The sequence below is a fragment of the Planococcus citri genome, chromosome 2, assembly GCF_950023065.1.
Source record: "Planococcus citri chromosome 2, ihPlaCitr1.1, whole genome shotgun sequence".
Lineage (NCBI taxonomy): Eukaryota > Metazoa > Arthropoda > Insecta > Hemiptera > Pseudococcidae > Planococcus > Planococcus citri.
In genome coordinates this window covers 58,679,206-58,699,264 of record NC_088678.1, presented here as the reverse complement: position 1 = coordinate 58,699,264, position 20,059 = coordinate 58,679,206, and the positions used below count along the sequence as shown (strand labels likewise).

Here is a 20,059-nt window from a genome sequence, read left to right as displayed (position 1 = left end):
ATGTGTTTATGCAGAATCTACACTTACCAGATGCTAACGAAGACAATGATCCGGCTGTGCTGCCTGCACCTTCGTAAGCGTAATTACGTAAATCGTCGTATGGAGGAGCATTTAGATCACCGTCAGCTCGTTTCTTGTGTTCTTCTATGAATATACCGACATTCGGTTCGACGCCGGCTAATCCAGAGAGACCAGCAGCCATACCCATACCTTCGAAAATGGGAAACAAAATTGAGTCAACTTTTCAATTCATTAATGTACTAATTTTATGAATTTAAAATGCTTGATTGCATCTATTCTTACCCATTTTACGATTAGCATGATGTTCGGTTGCTAAGGGTCCACCGGCGACAGGAATTTGCAAAGGGGTTATATCGTAAGCTGTCATGTCATCTTCTCCACCACCTTCGTCGTCATAGTTGATTATGTTTTCCCTAACGTCGTCGTCCGGTCCAGCGTATTTTATGTGCGATTCTTGACGACGCGAGAATACCACGAATATTAATACTAGAACTAGACACAAAATAAAATTTCATTAGTGAAAGGAAACGGAATAATTTTTGTTGATAAGTGTCTAGTAATATGTATGTAGGTGTAAAAAATTATTTCAAGTGGTGCAATTTGTTTCAATGGAAGAATAAAACATACGGAAACACTGCTTTTGAAACAAAATGATTACTAATTTTGCACACATTTTCCAAAAAATACCCTAAATGGATCTATTCTATAAAATCACCTTATAATTTTGACTAAACCACGCCGGTTTGATCAGATCAAATCAGACAAGCATGATTAGGTCACATCAGACCAGTTTAACCACATCAGATCTCAGGTGAAACTAAACCATTTCAATCAGATCAGGCCAGACTAGTCAAGGTCAAATCAGATCAGATCAATAGTTAGGTCATATTAAACTTGTCCGATTTGAACTGGTCAAACTGATCTAATCTGATCAAATTTGTCTGGTTTTACCTAATCTGATCAAGCTGGTCTTTTCTGTTCTGATGTGATCTGATCAAACTGGTATGGTCTGATCTGACACGAGTTGTCTGGTTTTACTTGATCTGATGTGATCTGAACAAGCCACTTTGATTTGATCTGATCTGATAGAACGGTTCTGGTCTGATCTGTTCTGATCAAATCAGTCTGGCCTGGCTGATCTGATGTGATTGAATGGGTCCAATTCTATCTGATCTGCTTTAAATTGGTGTGGTCTGATCAAAACTGATGTGATTAAATAAACTAGTCTGATTAGAACTTGTCAGACTGATATGCTCTCATTGCTCTGATCAAAGTTGTCTGGTTTTCAACAGATCTGATTTGATCTTCACCTTCTTTAGCTGCATAATGAGTGATATTTTGATCTGATCAAGTTAATCTGTTCTAGCCTGATGTGATTGAACTGATCCTATTTGATCTGATCAGAGCAAACTATTCTGATGTGATGTGATTAAACTGGTCTAATTTGATCTGAACTGATGTGATTAAACTGGCCAGTCTGATCAGATCAGACATTGACATTCCCTGAATCCTTGGATTCAATTTGATTTGACAATAATTTCAAACATCTGTAGAGTTACAAATTTTTTAATTCTAAAGGAGGTTGGATCTGATCAAATCAGTGAATGTACCACGGAAAAAGCGATCAGATTTGGTCAGACCTACTAAAACTTGTTTGATCAGATCTGATTCGGAAATTTTCTGGGTCCAATTTTCAATTTTACCTAATGACCTGACCAGGCCTACTCAAATTTACGAGTCATTTTTCATTTTAAAAAAATGATTCAAAATGAGCAGAAATTCATGAAATTTCAATAAAATTGAACACACTTTACAAAAAAATATAGCCAACCCCATTTTTTTACGCTATTCTTTTTCGATTATTTCAAAAAAATATTTCAAAAGCGTAATTATTGTTTCGACAATTCACTAAGCGCAGTGTTACCTTTTTCAGAACGTCCAGCCCATTAGAAAAAAAAACAGCAGAAAGAGCTCAGCAATGCCCAATAGCTCAATCGTTTTATAACAATTTTATGACCGAAAAATTGAAGTAAAAATTCCGATCACATTGAGGTATTAAGAAATCGTGACGAATTGAAGAGAAAGGGCGTTAAATACCAGCCAGACAAATAAGCTCCGAGTGGCCAGCTTTATTTTTATTTTTTTCAAAATATTTTCCTATTTTGGAGAGGCTCCATACAAAGGAAGTATGATAACCTTGAGGTATGATAGAGTCTTTTTCAAGGGAGTTATTTAGAGAAAATCTAAAGCAGAAATTGAGATCTTTTTTAAAAAATTGCGTTTTTAATTTAGAATTCACGAAAAAAAATTCAACTTTTGGAGAACATAGTTTTGGAAACGGAGGTTCATCTGGTTCATTTCACATTTTTTGAAGAAGGGGGAGAGGAAAGAGTCTCCCGCCTTCTAGGAACAGCTCAATTTGACGATGACAAATTTTCCACACAAAAAAAACAGCATAATCTGCATGAACGGCTTCAAAATTATCAATATACAGCCAATGTAATTTACGAAATTCCCAGCTGGAGAGAAAATTGCAAAGTTTCCTGATATTCTCTTGACTTTTTCAAAAAGAGCAAAATTTTCCAAGTTTTCCTGTAGAAACTGGACATTCTAGGTATATTCATCCCATTCTTCCAGCCGAATATCAAATTCACATTATCTACATTAAATACGTAAAAATAATAGTAAACAAAATAAAACGAGTAAAAAATACAACTACTAATACGAGTAAAACCCAAAACTAATAAGTTGTGATTTAAAGTGAGAAAAATAAAAACTCAAAATTTCAATCGTGTTTATAAAAAACTCAAAATAAAAATCAAAAGAACTAAAATCGGTGCTTTCAAATATACAAAATCTGGCAGCTAAGTAACATCAAACATCATGCAGAAAAATTGAAAAAAAAATTGAAAAGAAAACAGTAAGTACAAAAAACACACACGCAAAAGGCAGCACTTCAATTACTATTGCTTGATTTTCTGCCGTCTGAATTCCGAAAATTGTCGACAAAATTTGATCTCCATAGAAAATTTCAACTCACAGATGTAGGTATTAGGTAGTATTTCAATTTCGAATTTTCCATTTTTAAAAAATGTTCAGATAGGTAAACGTAGACTTAACTAAACTATAGATCGACAAAATACTCACGAATTAAAGCTAATACACAAGAAACAACAGCCGCAAAGAAACCAGTGGATGGTACAATAATACCACCGGTTTGGTAATTTGGTATTTCGCAATGCGTGCCCGTAAATTCGGGCGGGCAATAGCAAACGTATTGGGTCTCTCTGAGATTTTTTTTACACGTTCCTCCGTTCGTGCAGAAATTAACGCTGCATTCGTCTTCGCTGACGCAAGTATTAAAATAATTTTGGAATCCAGTCGGGCAACTGTAAAGCGTGAAACGAACACAACATTTAAAGCAAAGCGCGAACTGAACAAAAGCGCCTAGGTAAACAACGCGCGCTGCGCTCATTTCGTCGTTTACCCTTTCGACTTACCACTTATCAATAGTACGCATACTAATATGGCCGCTAAAGCGCCTAACCCCAGTTGTATACTTTGTTCTTGCTGATGTAATTCGCAATTATGGCCCAAGTAACCTTCGGCGCATATACAACGATATCCGTAAGGCGACTCGGGGCCCAGATTTTCGCAGATACCGTTATTTAAGCACGGTTTCTCTAAGCATTCGTTCTTGTCTACGCATCTTTTATCTCCTGCGGAGATTTTGCCGGGCCCGCAACTATATTATCGAATAAATAGTTGTGTATTCGAGAAATTCCTTTTTTAATTAACACGCAGAAGGGGGGGATGAGGCGGAAAAAATTAAAAGCGTAATTTTCTAGTTATTACGCGATCGAAATTTTTATTCGTTTTGGATAGGTATGCGTAGTACTACGATGTCTCAGAAGTCCTGAATTTGATGAAATGATAATGATAGCGAAACGATGATACTGATTTTTTTGAACATCCTGCAGATAGATCACTAATGGCTCGAAAAATTCGAATAGAGAATATTTTGAAATGAATCAGGAAACATCTTGTATATATTCCAAAAAATCATTTCGCCATCTTTGGTCAGGAGCTCTGAGACAGCTTGCACTAAAAAGTGCTAGAAAAGTATGCGTACATTAAAGTTTGAATATCTCGACCATTTTCCGGATTAATTTTTCTAAAAAAAATAGACTGATATTCTATTCTTGAGGTAAGCTTAGATGATTATTTTTCAAAGCTTGAGGTAAATGAATTAATACATACGCGCATACTGCTTCGTTCCAATTATCGACACAGACCAATGGATGCTTGCAATCCACTAGTTTACAATTGGTACGAGAAAGACATTTGCGTTCAACGTTACGAGCTGTGGTAGCTTGACCCCACTGAGTTCCATTCATGGCAGGAGGAAGGGGTAATGGTTTACCTTCCAAACGAATATCGTCCATACAACCTGGAAACAATCAAGGCAATTTTTGAAATTACAAATTTCTTTCACAGAGATTCTGCGGGTAATTTTTGTTTACCTTTTTGGTAATCTGATAAAACATCATAAGTTCTAACTCCGGTGTATTCGGCTTTGCCTCCAGCGTACACTCCTTCTTGTTTATCAACCAGCAGATACTGGTGTCCTTCAAAGGCAAACGTCTCATTGAACATTCTACCTTCGCCATCATCCAGCTGCAAAGAAGCTGATGATCCATATCGAGAAACCTGTGACAAAAATTCAAAATATTATGACGTTGGGTTTTGCAAAACTTGAAAAATGTCAGCTAATTCAACCTACCTTGACAGTATGCCATTGACCATCGTCAATTGGAACCTGTTCGAGCCAAACGTCTTTTTCTTCAGTTCTCAAACTATTCAAATTATACCGGAAGCAAACCTTTCTTTCTCGGATCTGCGAGTAGATGATAAAACATTGTTAATGAATCGTTCAAAGTCTAACTCAAGTTGATAGACTTACTTCTAAAATGGCATATTCGCGATTATGTTGATCACTGATACGGAACAATTCGCCAGATTTCTCTCTTGTTCTGAATCGAAGTTGTAAATGAGTCGAGTATTTATCTGGTTCGAAGGAGAGGGCATACTTGACATAACTTTGAGCGTTAAATGTGACTGGTGTGGTAGGTATAGTACACCCATTGCCGGACCAACCAGGTGCGCATTCACATTTTGGTTCATTTAAATTACCAACACAGATACCATGATCTTTGCATCTGTACATTTCTTGCGAATTACATAATTCTTCAGCTTGGGGACATCCTACTTTACTGTTTGAGGCAGCCAAACCAGGATGAGCCAAATCATACAACTGTAATGGAATAAGAATTTGTTAGTAGGTATTTATTTAAAATAATGAATGAGACTGCTTTGATAGGTTGAACTCACTTTTCCATTCAGATAAATATTTCTAATACATCCGTCAAAGCCTTTAGCATAAGGCATTGCTTGCCAATGGAACAGGGTGGGATCAAAATCTTGTATGTAGCGACCTCCAATTTGCAAAGGTGTATTCAAATTGAGATATTCGTTGAACGGTGGAATTGTACCGACTGCTTGACAACTTGATCCGTCAAATTCAGGTGGTGATCCGTCCTCTAATTCATTTATTTCAGCAGTCTTGCAACGATCAACGATCAGTCTGACATTCTGTTTGAAGAAAAGTAATCAAACTTGTATTAGATCTACTTCTCAAATGGAAATGAATGACCACAAAGGCAAAAAATATTAATACTGACCTCAGTATCCCAGAAAATATCTATTCTGTGCCAATCACCATCGTCCAAAGATTTCTTTGTTTTTACTTTCAGTTCCAGTGTGCCAGATCCAAAATCAATTAGTAAACGAGGTTGTCCACGATCCAGTTCCAATGAGATGAAATCTGTAGAACAAAATAATAGGCGTTAAATTTGTCCCAGGAAAAAAAAACAAAATTTTTGGGTTGGACTTGTACAGATTACTCACCAGATAGAAGAATTTCTTCTGGTTCTGGTGCAACAATTGGCCCATTGTAGAGCAACAAACCATCCCCTTTACGAGTGGCAAATTCAATACTGAGATGCGATTTTTCACAGACTTGCAACGGAGGTAACCAAGCCCATCCGTTACCTTTGAAACTTCTGGTAGTAGCTTGACATCTAGGACCCATGAATCCAGGTGGGCATTTACAACTGTAATAATAATAGATAACGTTATCTCTGTCTATTAAAGAACTTGGTTTTGGTTGATTTTTCACTCAACTTACCTAACAGAAACCTTATTTTCAATGCAACGGCCGCCATTCAAACAATGGAATGGAGTGCAGACTTCTACATCAGTGTAGTTTCTAGCACCACAAATGCATTCGCCGACTACATCGACTCGAACACCAACCAAGGCAGTTTTATTGGCATTGACTAGATAAGGCATGTTGCTGACATCCAGTACATTGGTGCAACTTCCTTCACAGATGGTATTTTCATACAAACATTCGTCAATTCCAACCATTGTGATATTGATACCAACTTCACGTTCAATCTGTAACAATATAACAACAGATTGGGTTAGTCTCATTTCAATGATCACTTTGTCATTTCAAAATTATGGATCTTACTTCTTCTCTGTACATTAAAACACGTCCGTTCAATTTCACTGGATCTTGATATGGCGATGAATGAACAGAGAACCTGACATCGGTAATTGGAGGATATCTACGTCTCAGCTGAACGCTAAACACGTCAATATTGTTTCGATTTGTATCCAAAATATTGGCCAATTTATCGCGGAAATGGTCAGCTTTGCTTCTAGAGATGCTCTGAGTCTACAGGGTGAAAATAATTGTTTAGATATCCTCGATGAGAAACAACAATCTTACAAGGGAACCTCTTGAGGTATCACACTCTGATTTGAATGGGACTGCAATTTTTGGAAAGAGCACAGTTGAAACCCCCCAAAACCAAATTTTCAGCTGTCTAAGTTCATTTTTTGATTTTTGGCAAATTCTTGAAAATTCAAAATTCACTGTGTTTGGTGATTTATGCTTTTTTTTAAAAAGTACGTAAGTGATCAATAAAAATGGTCAAAATAAGCCCCAGAACTAATATTAATTACCCAAATCCAAATTTCACCATTTCCAGCCATTCTGGAAACCCCAGTGAGATTTTTCAAAAATTTCAATTTCTCTAGAATTTTGAATTTGCTCCAGATGAAGGTGTGATCGCGTGAATATGGAATTGGGCAGCTAAAAATCGAGTTGTATGTATTAAACTCAACATGTTTAAGGAGTTTATCCACATTTGAGCCGATTTTGAGGGTGACACCTCAAAAGTGGCTTTTTGACCAGCTTTTCTCAAAATTAAAAAATCAAAATAAATCAAAAGTTTCCCATTTGTGTGGAAATTTTTAAAATACACGCGAATTGCTGTATTTTGTCCAAAACTAACCCCCCAAATGAAAATTTTACACAACCATTCTGGAGCCTCCAGCGCAATTTTTCAATTTCTCCAGAATTTTGAATTTTCTCCAGAATGTGTGAATAATGTAGTTGGGAAGCTAAAAATTGAGTTGTGTATTATACTCAACCTGTGTAACGAGTTTATTTACATTTGAGCCGATTTTGGGAGTGACATCTCAAGAGTGGGTTTTTGGCCAGCTTTTTTCAAAATTAAAAAATCCAAAAAATCAAAAGATAACAGTTTGTGAGGAAATTTTTGAAATATGCGCGAATCGCTGTATTTTGTCTATAACTAACCCCCCATATGAAAATTTCACAATTTCCAGCCATTCTGGAGTCTCCAGCGCGATTTTCAATCCCTCTAGAATTTTGGATTTGCTCCAGAAGGCGTGAATATAAAGTTAGGCAGCTAAAAATCGAGTTGTATATCACATTCGCCCTGTTTAAGGAGTTTTTCCACATTTGGGCCAATTTTGAGAGTGACATCCTCAAGAAAGGTTTTTTGAGGGGGTCACTCTCGCTCCATCCAAAAAGGCTGGAAATGGTAGAATTTGCGCTCCGGGGGTTAGTTCTTGAAAAAATACAGAAATTCACGCACATTTCGAAAATTTCCTCACAAACTGTTATCTTTTGATTTTTTAATTTTGAAAAAAGCTGGTCAATAAACCACTCCTGAAGTGTCGCTCTCGAAACCGGCTCAAATGTAGATGAACTCGTTAAACAGGTCGAGTAGAATACACAACTCGATTTTTAGCTGCCCAACTGCATATTCACGCCTTCTGAAGCAAATTCAAAATTCTGCAGAAATTGAAAAATTGCGCTGGAGGCTCCAGAATGGCTGGAAATTGTGAAATTTTCATTTGGGGGGGTTAGTTACACACAAAATACAGCGATTCGCGCAAATTTCAAAAATTTCCTCACAAAAGGTTATCATTTGATTTTTTAATTTTGAAAAAAGCCGGTCAAAAAGGAGCAAATTCAAAATTCTGGAGAAATTGAAAAATCGTGCTGGGGGCTCCAGAATGGCTGGAAATGGTGAAATTTGGATTTGGGTAATTAATATTGGTTTTGGGACTTATTTTGACCATTTTTATTGATCAAGTACGTACTTTTTTAAAAAAAAGCATAAATCGCCAAACACAGTCAATTTTGAATTTTCAAAAATCGAAAAATGAACTTGGGCAGCTGAAAATTTGGTTTTGCGGGTTTTAGACTGTGCTCTTTCCAAAAATCGCAGTCCCGTTCAAATCGGAGTGTGGCACCTCAAGAGGTCCCTTGTTAGTTAGAAGCTGAACGAAAACTTACTCTGTAATTCCACACTCGAATAAAATCTTCATCAGTGATTCCGTCAATTCGAACAGATCCTGATTTCAAAATAGCCTCTTGCGAGATATCTCGAACAGTTACGGTTACATTGGCTGCTATATCGGACTGAGTGTGCTTTCGATCGAACGCTTTAAATTTCAAATGATAAATTCCGTTTCGAGTATCCGGTCTCATGCTTATCATTCCGGTGTTTTCGGCCAATTTGAAGTATGGGTGTTCGTATCCATCCCAGTGGAACGTTTTGTCACCCAGATCCCAATCATCCAAGTCGTGCACGTAGATTCGTCCTATTTCAACATCCGGTGGAGGACCCTAAAGAAGTAAAAATTTATATTTAAATCTTCAAACTGACAAAAGACGAAATTTTATCAAATTTATAGTGCAAAATCACTCACCGGAACAGAATAATCCACGTTTTTCATGATATAGTTATAAACCAGTATCTCTTTCGATCCAGGTTGCATTTTATTATCGTTTACATCTCCTATAATCACAGTCAAAGTACTTGTACCAGACATAGCCGGATTACCAGCATCTTTAATAACGATAGGAATCAAATATTCTTTTTGCTGTTCTCTATCAAATGACCTTAGCGAAGATATCACCGCCATTCCATCTCCGTTGGCACCCTCTGTAAATAAATCCGCATTAGTATCACGAAAACAGAACCCTTTTGTTCAGAATCGTTCAAATTCCACTTACTCTGATCATGTTCAACTTTGAACGACGCTCTAATAACATCATCAGCATTCGGATCCAATCTAAAAGTGAACGGAGGTCCGTTGCTTTTCGATCGATCATCGTCATCGGTGGCTAAAACTTCTACTACTTTTCTAGGAGGCACGTGTTCTGGTAAAATTGGTCTATAATCTCTCAAGAACTTTGGCGCATTGTCATTTATATCTTGAACAATCACAGTCAGTGTAGCTGTAGCTGTTTTTGCCGGTACGCCATCATCTATGGCCAGAATTTTCACCTGGAAACATTTTTGTGAGTAATATTGCAATAGAAAATTCATCAGATGATTATTTCAATGACTTACTTGATGTCTGGGCGTATCTTCGCGATCAAGATGTCTCTGAATGGTAACGGTGCCTTCTGGATTGATCAAAAATTGTCTTCTCCTATCGGAAGATCGGTCGATGGCAAAAGATATCTTACTTTTGCCACCCTGATCTGGATCAGTGGCTTTGAACGTTTCTAAGCTTTTACCTATTTCTTCGTTTTCATAAACAGATACTTCGATATTGGGTCTTTCGAATTGCGGTTTATTATCGTTGATATCTCGTAGTTTTACCACCACCCAAGAATAAGCCACGTGGTATTTATCGTTATCGTTATCTTCGCCCTGTAAAAATCAAGGTAAAAAATTAAATAAATCAAATATGTACCAAATCAGGAGGGGAAAAAAGGTGGTTTCAGATTCTAACCTTATCGTTGACTTGAATTCTGAATCGGAATCCGTTACTTTGAAGCTGATCTTCATAATCTAAAGGTTGGACTATTTTCAGAGATCCTGTGCCGTCATTATTTCGTACCATTGTGAATTTATCTGCTCCATAGCCGCTGTTTTCGATTACCTATTGGACAATTCGAATGAATATAAATGTCTGATTCGATATTCACTCGCTTGACGGATAACTGGTCACTAAATTACTCACTTTATATTGGAATTTATTCGTTTCGTCTTCATCGTGTACGGTGACGGTCAAAATGGGCGATTCTGGTAAATCAGTACCTTCAGTTTCATCTACCTCCGTAAACCACTCATCTTTAGTGAATTGCGGAGGCATATCGTTTATGTCTTTGACACGTATAGAAGCCGTCCCAGTACCTAATCAAGCACCACGAACCAAAATCATCAGTATGAAATTCCTTTCTTGGGGACGAGAAAATTTTCAGCCGAAAAAACTAACCTTTCAACCCTCCACCATCCATGGCCACCACTTGTATCGAATAATCTGGCGTTCTTTCGCGATCCAAACAACACACAGCAGTTTTAATCACACCGGTATCTGGTTCTATTTCGAAAATCGGTGATCCTGTCTCCTCCTCTATGACGTTCTTTTCAATAGAATAGATCAGTTTGGCGTTTGAAGCTTCCGATGGGTCGTCATAATCAACAGCAGTCATCGTCATCACAACCATACCTATAATATGATAAATTTGAAAAATTTAGAATTAGACGTCAATTTGGAACAAAAACCACATACGTATTTTATTTCGACGTACAAAGGCAGGGAATTGATCAAAGCCCAGGATAGAACTTTTTACTCACCGGCGGTTCCATTTTCGGTAACATTTCCAAAATAGACTCCTTGAGGGAACAACGGGGCGTTATCGTTGACATCTTTCAAATTGACTTGGACATCAGCATAACCTACTAAACCTTCGCCACCTTCGTCTTGAGCAAATACAGTAAATCTCCACTGAGGTCGTCCGTTAGGTTGATCACGATCCAGAGGCTGCGAAAAACCATAATTTAATTCACGAATATTGAAATAAGACTATTACGTCGATAATTGTATGAAATATCAGCTCACCTTGAGAACGTAGATTTCTCCAGATGTTCTATTAATGTCAAATTTACTATTAGCCGGATTATCCGGATCGATACCTTGACCAGTAAGGAAATAAACGATGTTAGGAGGTCGATCTTTATCGCCATCGGTTGCTTTTACCTGTTACCATTAACAAATTACCACATTAAAACCACTAACTCTACAGCAAATCGTAATGAAAATAAGATCACATTCAATGACGCAAAATACATCAAGTATACGCATCGTATACGCAAGCAACGCCATCTCCTCAAGCTCTACAAATCGCCTACCTCGAGTAATCTATAAGGATACGGGCCAGGAGATTCTTCTTCCATCACAGCCGAATATATCGGCGAGCTAAATATGGGCGGCATATCGTTAACGTCATTTATATGTATGACGACGATGGTTTTGCTCTCGTTCAAACTATCCGATGCTACCAAAGTCAACTCGTACTAGCAAATTACACAAAATAATAAAATAATAAAAAAGCATTCGCATCCAAAAAATAAATAAATAATAAAAAAAAATGATAAATTATACAAAAAAGCTGCTAAATGAAATAAAATGAACAGAAGAAAAAATGTGAGGGGGGAGATACCGGAAAAAACGTGTTCTCTACTCGAGCTGATGTCAACTCAAAATCAAAAAAAAGCTAAGCGGGTATCAAAAAGCTTCGTCATCGAATTGCGACCATTTAAACGAGTTTTTAGACCTGGACGACGGATTTTGGTAAATTACGATCGTCCTCTTCTGTGATTTGAGTTCGATACGTAGGTCTTTCGAATACCGGAGGATTATCGTTAACGTCTTTCACGTGTATAACGACCGTAGTGTGATTTTCTCTCAAATTATCCGAGGCCGATAAACGTAATTCGTACTTCGGGAAAAAAACACAATTAGGTATGTAATTAAGAATTAAACTACATCATGGATGAAAAAATTGAGATATTTTTCAATTCAAAATTAATGATTTCAGGATGAAATGAAATTAATAATGTTTAAAAACCAGAAAAAAAAATTCAAAAATTCAAAAAATTAATTTAAAAGTTTTGTACAAATTATTTCATTTGAAAAAATTTCAAATATGTGAAATTTTTAAAAATAAATTTTCATTAGTCTATTTTGTTTCAAATCCCAAAACTGAAATGGAAAATAAAATATAGATCATCTTGACGATAATAAAAACCACAACATACTCGTTTCCTTGTCTCATAATCCAAAGGTCCAGCCACATAAATAGCTCCGGTCATATTCTTCACAGCGAAAGCACCTCCCAAGTTACCACTAGTGATTTCATAACGAATACGAGACGCTAAAAAGGACATAAATACGATTTATTAAAATCGAATTATTCAAAAAATTATTAAAAATCCATATTTAATAACTCACATTCGTCGTGATCCTTCGCAGTGACAGTAAGTACCGTATGCTGAATATCTTCATTTTCGTCGACTTCAGCTTCGTACAAGGCTTTATCGAAATACGGCGGATTATCGTTTTTATCAGCGATACCAATACGAATGAATTTCGTTACTGTAGAAAAAAAAAACAAAATCAATCATCCGGTCCATTTGAGGTAAAACAGTTAAATTTTATAGACGAACCGGAATTAGGAACTTCATGGCTGTTAGGTCGAGCTGAGGGTGCACCATCTCTAGCTTCGATTTCCAACGCATAAGCTCCCTGCTTCTCTCTATCGAATACGGTTTTTGTGAAGATCTCTCCAGTCTGCATATTTATTTCGAAAAAGTCTTTGCCCTCGTTTCTCGGCGAATCAACGACATAATAGTAAACCTGAAACACAACATTGTGATTATACTTATCAATGTACCAAAATGGTTGATTAGATGCTCACAAAAAAACGTACTTGATTATTGGGGAACGTTCCATCTTTATCAATAGCATTGACTTGAGTAACTTTAGTGCCAATTGGTTCACCTTCCAGTACAGTTTCTTGTTCACGTTCGGTAAACAAAGGTATTTCATCGTTTACATCTTCTATCATAATATACACTGTAGCTTCAGAAGCCAATTGCTGAGCTCCATTATTCTGAAAAAATTACAAAAAATTACAAAATAATTCCACTTTTGGGAATTTTTTTATTTTTAAACATCGTGGAATATTTTTTACCTCGACACGAATAGTCAAATTATACTCTTTGATCGTCTCATAATCAAGTGGATGATTAACTTTTATATCAGCCCAAGTGAACCCATTCTCCGGACGTTGCTGCAGGTAAAACGTATGATACTTATTGGTTTGGGCAGTAGAACCAGGCATCAATCGATAAAACACAAACGGATTCCCTTCAATACCGGAGCTAAAATCCAAACAAATACAAAATTAATATTTTCCATGAAATCAAATAACAGTAAAGGACTGATAATAAATAAAGTACGCTTCAAATACCGTTATATTGAAAAGCGAAAATACCGAACTAATATACACAAATCGACTAAAAAATATCAAGAAATTTATCAGAGCGCTAAATTCTCCACCTAGGGTCAAGTGCTCGGCGCCTACATCCATCTTACATAAATACCTTCACCTTCAGTCTTGTCTTACACAGAGTAGCATCTCAAAATCAAATCACATCCGTGCTACTCCAGGTAATTTTCAAAAATTGCAAAAATATTTTCATTAGTATCGATATCATGCAAATTGGTAGAACAAAAATAATCGTAAAACAAAAAATATATTATATTCTCTACCAAAAGCGTTTTACGCTCAGATTACGTACTATGTATTATAAAAGCGAGAAAAAACAAAAAATTCTGGCACGTATTACACGTACCGACTTGTGTAAAAATAATAAAATATTCCGTATAAATAAACAAAGCTCAACAAAAATAAAACAAAATAAATACCAAAACCAAAACTTCAAACGTTAGTTCAGCTAGAAAAACTAGTTATGTATAAGTATGCAAAATTCCATCTCCAAAAATACTGTAGATACTTCGCCAAAAAAATATGTACAAAAATCGCCTTCGAGATGGTTTCTTTGCAGATAAGAAACCAGTAAAAAAATAAAATATTCGTCAGAGCTAGTGAAGGAAGGACGATCTCTGGTTTTGAGATAGGTACCTAGGTACTCAAAATAAATGCAAAAGAAACAGACGTTGTAATTTCTGTCCAGTATTGGAAAAAATAAAATATCCCTCTAAAGAATATTTTCCTATTATGAATAAAACTTTTCCGGCGAAGAAAGGATAAAGAGAAAGAGACGAGATGAAATAAAATCGAGGATTCCATAAAAAATACCCAAAAAAACACAAGGGTTCTCCTCGGGATCATTTCACATCAATTTGTAACTTTTTTGTGAACTTAAAAAAATGTATAATTAAATTAAAACTTTCTTCCAATTCATAACATAAACATTAAAATTTTTTTGTTTTTTTTCAATTTGAGAAGTAATGGGAGGGGGAAAGAGGATCGTATCCAAAAATTGAACGTCAATTTGGATTTAGCATCATCAAAAACGTATCCTAATCTAACGATAAAAAAACATTTTTTTCATTTTTTTGACTTTGGTCAAACTTTAGGAGGGCGTTGCCAAATGACGGAGAAATTATTTGCATTTATTTCTGGGATTTTTAATCACACAAGAACAAAAATCGAGCAGAAAAATCATTGGCATAAAAATCAAAGTGTGTGTTTCTTTCAATAAAATTTATTTTCAGGATGAAACAATTTGATGCGAGGAAAGAGGAGAAAATATGAATGAAATTCTCAAGGAAACCGGATTGGAATAACATGTTTGCACATTTGTCAAAAAAATTCTCTTCCGCCACAAATTTTGGACCAAAAAAAAACTTTTCGCATTAAAAATATCAAAAAAAAAAAATTGAAAAATTAGACAAGTGCAAACATTTTTTCGTTGAATGTTTGAAAAAATCCGAAATTACCTACCTAAACAATTTTCTGGTCAAATCCTCACTAGCTCTACTCTCAAAAAAAATTTAAAAACTACGATATTCACTCATCACAAAAATCTATAGATATTCCGCAAAATATCGCGAAAAAACTTCAACTAGGTATAATAAAACGCGTTTTCACACATTAAAAAACTCCTAAAAAATTCAAATTCGCATTTGAAAAAATGTCCAAAATAAAAATAAAAATCAACGGCCAAAAATCTACCAAAAAAAAAAGATCTCGCATCGCTTAAAAAATAACCGCACTCGTGCAATGATTTGTGCGGTTTTAGCGCGTGCAAGATGTTGAAAAATGTAAAAAAAAAAAAAAAAAAATGAAAAAATTACTCAGGCGAAAAATAAGAGAAAAAAACAACAAAAATTCGCAAACAAAATGCCGTGCAAAAGTAAACAAAAAAATTCACGGCTATACTATGGTAAATAGTATTCTCTTGAGAACAAAAATGAAGACAGACCTGGCTTTAACAGATACTACTTTTGCACCAACGGCTACATTTTCTTTAACGTAGATAGGACCATAAAGAGTGTGATCCCAAACAGGAGGATTGTTGGCACGATCGACTACTTCGATTCTGACTTCCACAGAACGTGACAAAGGAGGATACCCTTTGTCTTGCGCTGTTACTTCCAATTTGTACGTTTCTCGCTACATTACACGTAAATTACATGATTCCAGAACCATACACAAATACGTAGAATTACGTGTACAAAACACGTTGGTTTAAAAAACAAAACAAAAAAAATTCAAAAACACACACGTTTTTACCCGTATTACAAATGCTTCTTCCATATTAATTCACCCTCGTAGAAGCATTTGCAAATACGAGCCATTGGGGGAAAAAATAGATAACAAGAAGAGTTGTTACATCAGTCAATACCGTTCGTTATTCACTAACAATATTACGTAAGTAGATAATTATTATAATCGCAACTAAAAATTGGATAAAGAGAAGAAATTTCAACTATAATCCGAAAGAAAAGTAATATAGTAAAAACACGCAGTTAGTTATATTAATGTGTATACAGTCAATAAAGACAGACTGTAATAAAATGAAAAAAAAAGAGACAGACAGAAAGACGTAGAAAGAGACCGCAAATCCACCGAAATTAGTAGAATAATACAAATAAATTTTAGCTAAATTGCCGGGCTCGCAGTCGCATATCGACAAATTTACCAACCTTGCTTTTACTGATGTTACAACCGTACCAACAGTGACATTTTCTTTAATGCGAGTGGGGCCGTATATGCTGAAATCCCATATAGGCGGTTTATTGTTTCTGTCTACCACTTCCAAAGCCACATCTACTTCAGCGTATGACGGCGGATCGCCTCGATCGGACGCTCGAGCACGCAGTCTGTACTTGTCTCGCTATATACCAAGAAAATGGGAGCCAATAATAAACACAAAATAAACAAAGAAATCGAAAATGAAAAAAAAAATCAATAACATAGCGCACATACACTTATTTTCATACGACACACGCCACATTCGGTGTATATTCACGTATAAAGCAAAAAAAAAATAACGTAGTTAATTCATCTACGAATAATACCTTACGTACAATTTTCTTTCGTCGAAACTTACTAACGAAAAAGAAAAATATACGTATAATGCTATTTATTTATATGCACACAGCAGCGGTAGCTTTATGCATGATAATATGTATTTTTCTATACAAATATCTCTTCGTCGTATCTTTTTCTTTTCTAAGGTAATTGGATCTATTCAGAATGATCTTTTTTACGTTGAAATGCATCAAGCGAATACCTATCTACATATGATATGATTACATTTTTGAGCTTTTCTCATTCGTTTAATACAAGTTTTCGTTCTCTTTCATGTAGATGGTAGGTAGTAGGTAAATTACACGAATGAAAAGAAAAAGAACACAGGAAATCGATCGATGAAATAACAAAATAAGTACCTAAACCTATACGCTATACATACTATACTACATAATACAATTTATTAAAAGTGCTGCTTCTTCCTTCCCTCTCTCCCTCCCTCCCTCCCTTCCTCCGTCCACAAGGGATTTCAGTGTTGGTCCAAAAATGTAACGTAGGAAAGAGGCCTTAAAATTCAAGCCTCATACATACAATGAGTTCTTTTTTGGAGATGATAGTTCGACACCGCTGTTTAAAAATTCTTTTCAGGGCAGGGGGAGTCCTATCTAGATCTCAAAAACACAAAAAAAGAAATATTTAGGTCAGATTTGATCAAGTCTGATGAGATCAGACATTTTTTTTCACACCAAAAAAATGGGGTCCGATGAGGTCAGATCAGATTAGGAAATTCTTTGGGTTAGATTTGACCTGCGATTACACCTGACCAGTTCGGATTAGATCTGTTCAGACATGATCAGATCTAATCATTTCCCTCTATTTTTTCTTCAATTTATAAGATTTTCTGGCCATTTTTCCACCTCTTCCCTTCCCTCTCTAGGAATGTTATTTCGCCCATCTTTCAATTTAAAGATCTAATCATTTTCCATTGTGTTCTTTTTTTTTTGGAAATTCATGAAGTTTTGTAACCAGTTTTCTCCTCTTCCCCGTTCCCCTCCGAGAATGTAATTTACTCGATCCTTCAATTTGAAAATATTACGCAGCGGGAAATGATTCGATATAATCAGATTCGAACACTCCACGGGCCCAATCCAACCTGGCCAGATTTAATCAGAACTGATCAGATCGAAATTTCGATCGGATCAGATCTGTTTAAGCCAGATTAGATACAATAGGGGAGACCTGATTGGATCTTCCAGATCAGACCCAATTTATTGATCAGACCAGATCAGATTCGGACGTTTGCCGCACCTAATTAGATCTGACCAGATTTACTGGAATCAGAGCCTTGATCGTAACGAAAATCACTACTATTTCATCATTTTAAAAAATATTTAGATAAGATTATTTTTTATATGACGAATTAATTTTTTTCAGCTATGACATTTTTTAAATCGGAGCAATAATTTTTCAGAAATTTAAATTCTGGAATAGGAAAGAGAATCGACTGGAGCCAAGCGAGGCAGAAACTTTGAAAAATTTAGGATTCGAGAAGTAAAACGACGTTATTTTTATAAGAAAAATCAGTTTTTTTTAAAAAGATATTTTTACTATTTTTGACATTTGAGTCAAAAGCCTCATTTTCAAAGTAAGTTACACCTAAAGTAATCCGAAAAGGAAAAAACTGATGAACGAAATTTTTTTGAAAATTCATAAGTCAAGTAGTTAAAAGGAAAGGGTTCCAGACGTAGTTATCCAAAGCTGAAATTATATGTTCCAAATTGTCACTACTTTAGCCAGAAATCACTATACTTTCACCACCGATTTTCAAAATCACTACTTTCACTACCTGTTCGATACCCTGTCTTCAGACCTGATCAGATACAATCATTTCCCCCTGAGTACATCTGAGAATCCTCAAATTTGAACCCAATTTTTTCGAAGCCACTAGGGTAGGTAAACCCATCACTTATACCAAATTTTAAAATAACTCTGTTTTGCCCTTCTCTAAGTTAGATTTCTAATCATGGCTACAGATCTGGTTTTATGCACTGAAAAGAACTTGAACGATGAATAGCTCAAACAGTAAAAAAGTCACTCATTTTGAATAATTCATTAGGATAGATTCACGATAATTCTCAACTGAGCTGATCATCAAAACATATTTTATTGGTTAAAGAGTTAAGGCTATCAAAATTCTAAAATTCCTTAACCCCCCCCCCCCCCCCCCCCAAAAAAAAACGAAACAATATTCATTAAAATTGTCAGAAATCCATGAAATGTTTAAGAGTAAATTTTCAATTCACATTATGCTGCATCACGAAGTTTTATGAACAAAATGTACCCCACCCTTTTCAACTCGGTACCTTTCAAACTAATTTGCAGAAGTAGGTACGATACCTACTTTTTCAACAAAAAAAAAGGCCAAAAACAGAACTCCGCTATTTTGAAATTAAAAAATCAAAACGGTCTCAACAAGGTTTTCCTTTCAGTGCTGAAAAATGAAATGAAAAAAACGGAAACGAGATAGGATCCCATTTACTGCATCGAGAATATTTTTTTTTCAACAAGAAATAAAAATAGAAGAGAAAAAAAAAGTAGAACAAAAAAGAAGACTTCGAAGAAAACAAAAAAATTATACGCCAATTTAGAGTTTTTCTTCTTTTTCGAACTCTAATAACCATAAAAAATGAATATCGAAATTCAACGATATTAATAACACAAAGCACGTCCAAATTTCGGACGTTTTTTTCCCACCCGGAAAACTTTCCGCAGAAATTCAAAAGCATTAATTTTAGAATCATTCAAAAGTACGCAACTTTAAAGACCCCTGGATCGTAATTAAATTAAGCATCGGGCTTTTTATTTCTTTTTCAAAATAAATAAGTCACGAGATACGTAGGATAGTTTGAAACAAACGTAACAAATTTTGTGCTCCGGTTTATTCGAGACTCGATAATTCTTTGTACTATGTGATTAGTTACTTATGCGCAAGATCATTATTTATGACCCTATTGTATTTTGTTTTATGTGCCCATATCGGCCACTTTCGTATAAATGACATCTACTTTATAAAATTTTCAAACGAAACATACACCTTTTAGTTTTATGGGATTTTCTTTCTCCTTTTTTTTTTTCGCTTTTCCTTTTAATGCCACTTTTTTCTCTTTCTTTTATGGACGATACGTATTGTATAGTCTTTTTGATGTTCATATTTATTTTCAATTTCGAGTCGTAAATTTTCGGAAAAATATCATTTGTATTTTTTTTCTCCGACTCGGTAAGTATAGG

At 35.4% G+C, this 20,059-nt stretch overlaps 1 protein-coding gene across 6 annotated transcripts in view; it reads right to left on the bottom strand.

The window, feature by feature from the left end:
• Positions 1 to 20,059, bottom strand: part of CadN (Cadherin-N) — a 108,598-nt gene that overhangs the window by 2,793 nt on the left and 85,746 nt on the right. For 2 of the 6 annotated variants that reach the window (XM_065351753.1, XM_065351756.1), the window contains 28 exons: positions 16,444 to 16,634; positions 13,460 to 13,649; positions 13,196 to 13,378; positions 12,933 to 13,122; positions 12,718 to 12,861; positions 12,525 to 12,640; positions 12,041 to 12,205; positions 11,326 to 11,463; positions 11,061 to 11,247; positions 10,699 to 10,932; positions 10,444 to 10,616; positions 10,213 to 10,362; positions 9,825 to 10,130; positions 9,485 to 9,758; positions 9,178 to 9,413; positions 8,762 to 9,094; positions 6,617 to 6,823; positions 6,269 to 6,540; positions 5,989 to 6,194; positions 5,763 to 5,905; positions 5,413 to 5,673; positions 4,985 to 5,335; positions 4,805 to 4,918; positions 4,545 to 4,731; positions 4,282 to 4,471; positions 3,522 to 3,766; positions 304 to 513; positions 28 to 210 (listed from right to left, as the gene is read on the bottom strand). In XM_065351753.1, the coding sequence (XP_065207825.1) occupies positions 28 to 210; positions 304 to 513; positions 3,522 to 3,766; positions 4,282 to 4,471; positions 4,545 to 4,731; positions 4,805 to 4,918; positions 4,985 to 5,335; positions 5,413 to 5,673; positions 5,763 to 5,905; positions 5,989 to 6,194; positions 6,269 to 6,540; positions 6,617 to 6,823; positions 8,762 to 9,094; positions 9,178 to 9,413; positions 9,485 to 9,758; positions 9,825 to 10,130; positions 10,213 to 10,362; positions 10,444 to 10,616; positions 10,699 to 10,932; positions 11,061 to 11,247; positions 11,326 to 11,463; positions 12,041 to 12,205; positions 12,525 to 12,640; positions 12,718 to 12,861; positions 12,933 to 13,122; positions 13,196 to 13,378; positions 13,460 to 13,649; positions 16,444 to 16,634 (5,779 nt within the window). Of the gene's footprint in view, positions 1 to 27; positions 211 to 303; positions 514 to 3,168; positions 3,411 to 3,521; positions 3,767 to 4,281; positions 4,472 to 4,544; positions 4,732 to 4,804; positions 4,919 to 4,984; positions 5,336 to 5,412; positions 5,674 to 5,762; positions 5,906 to 5,988; positions 6,195 to 6,268; positions 6,541 to 6,616; positions 6,824 to 8,761; positions 9,095 to 9,177; positions 9,414 to 9,484; positions 9,759 to 9,824; positions 10,131 to 10,212; positions 10,363 to 10,443; positions 10,617 to 10,698; positions 10,933 to 11,060; positions 11,248 to 11,325; positions 11,464 to 11,615; positions 11,781 to 12,040; positions 12,206 to 12,524; positions 12,641 to 12,717; positions 12,862 to 12,932; positions 13,123 to 13,195; positions 13,379 to 13,459; positions 13,650 to 15,719; positions 15,911 to 16,443; positions 16,635 to 20,059 lie in introns of those variants that run through there. The other 4 variants (XM_065351751.1, XM_065351754.1, XM_065351752.1 and 1 more) reach the window with 4 other exon arrangements.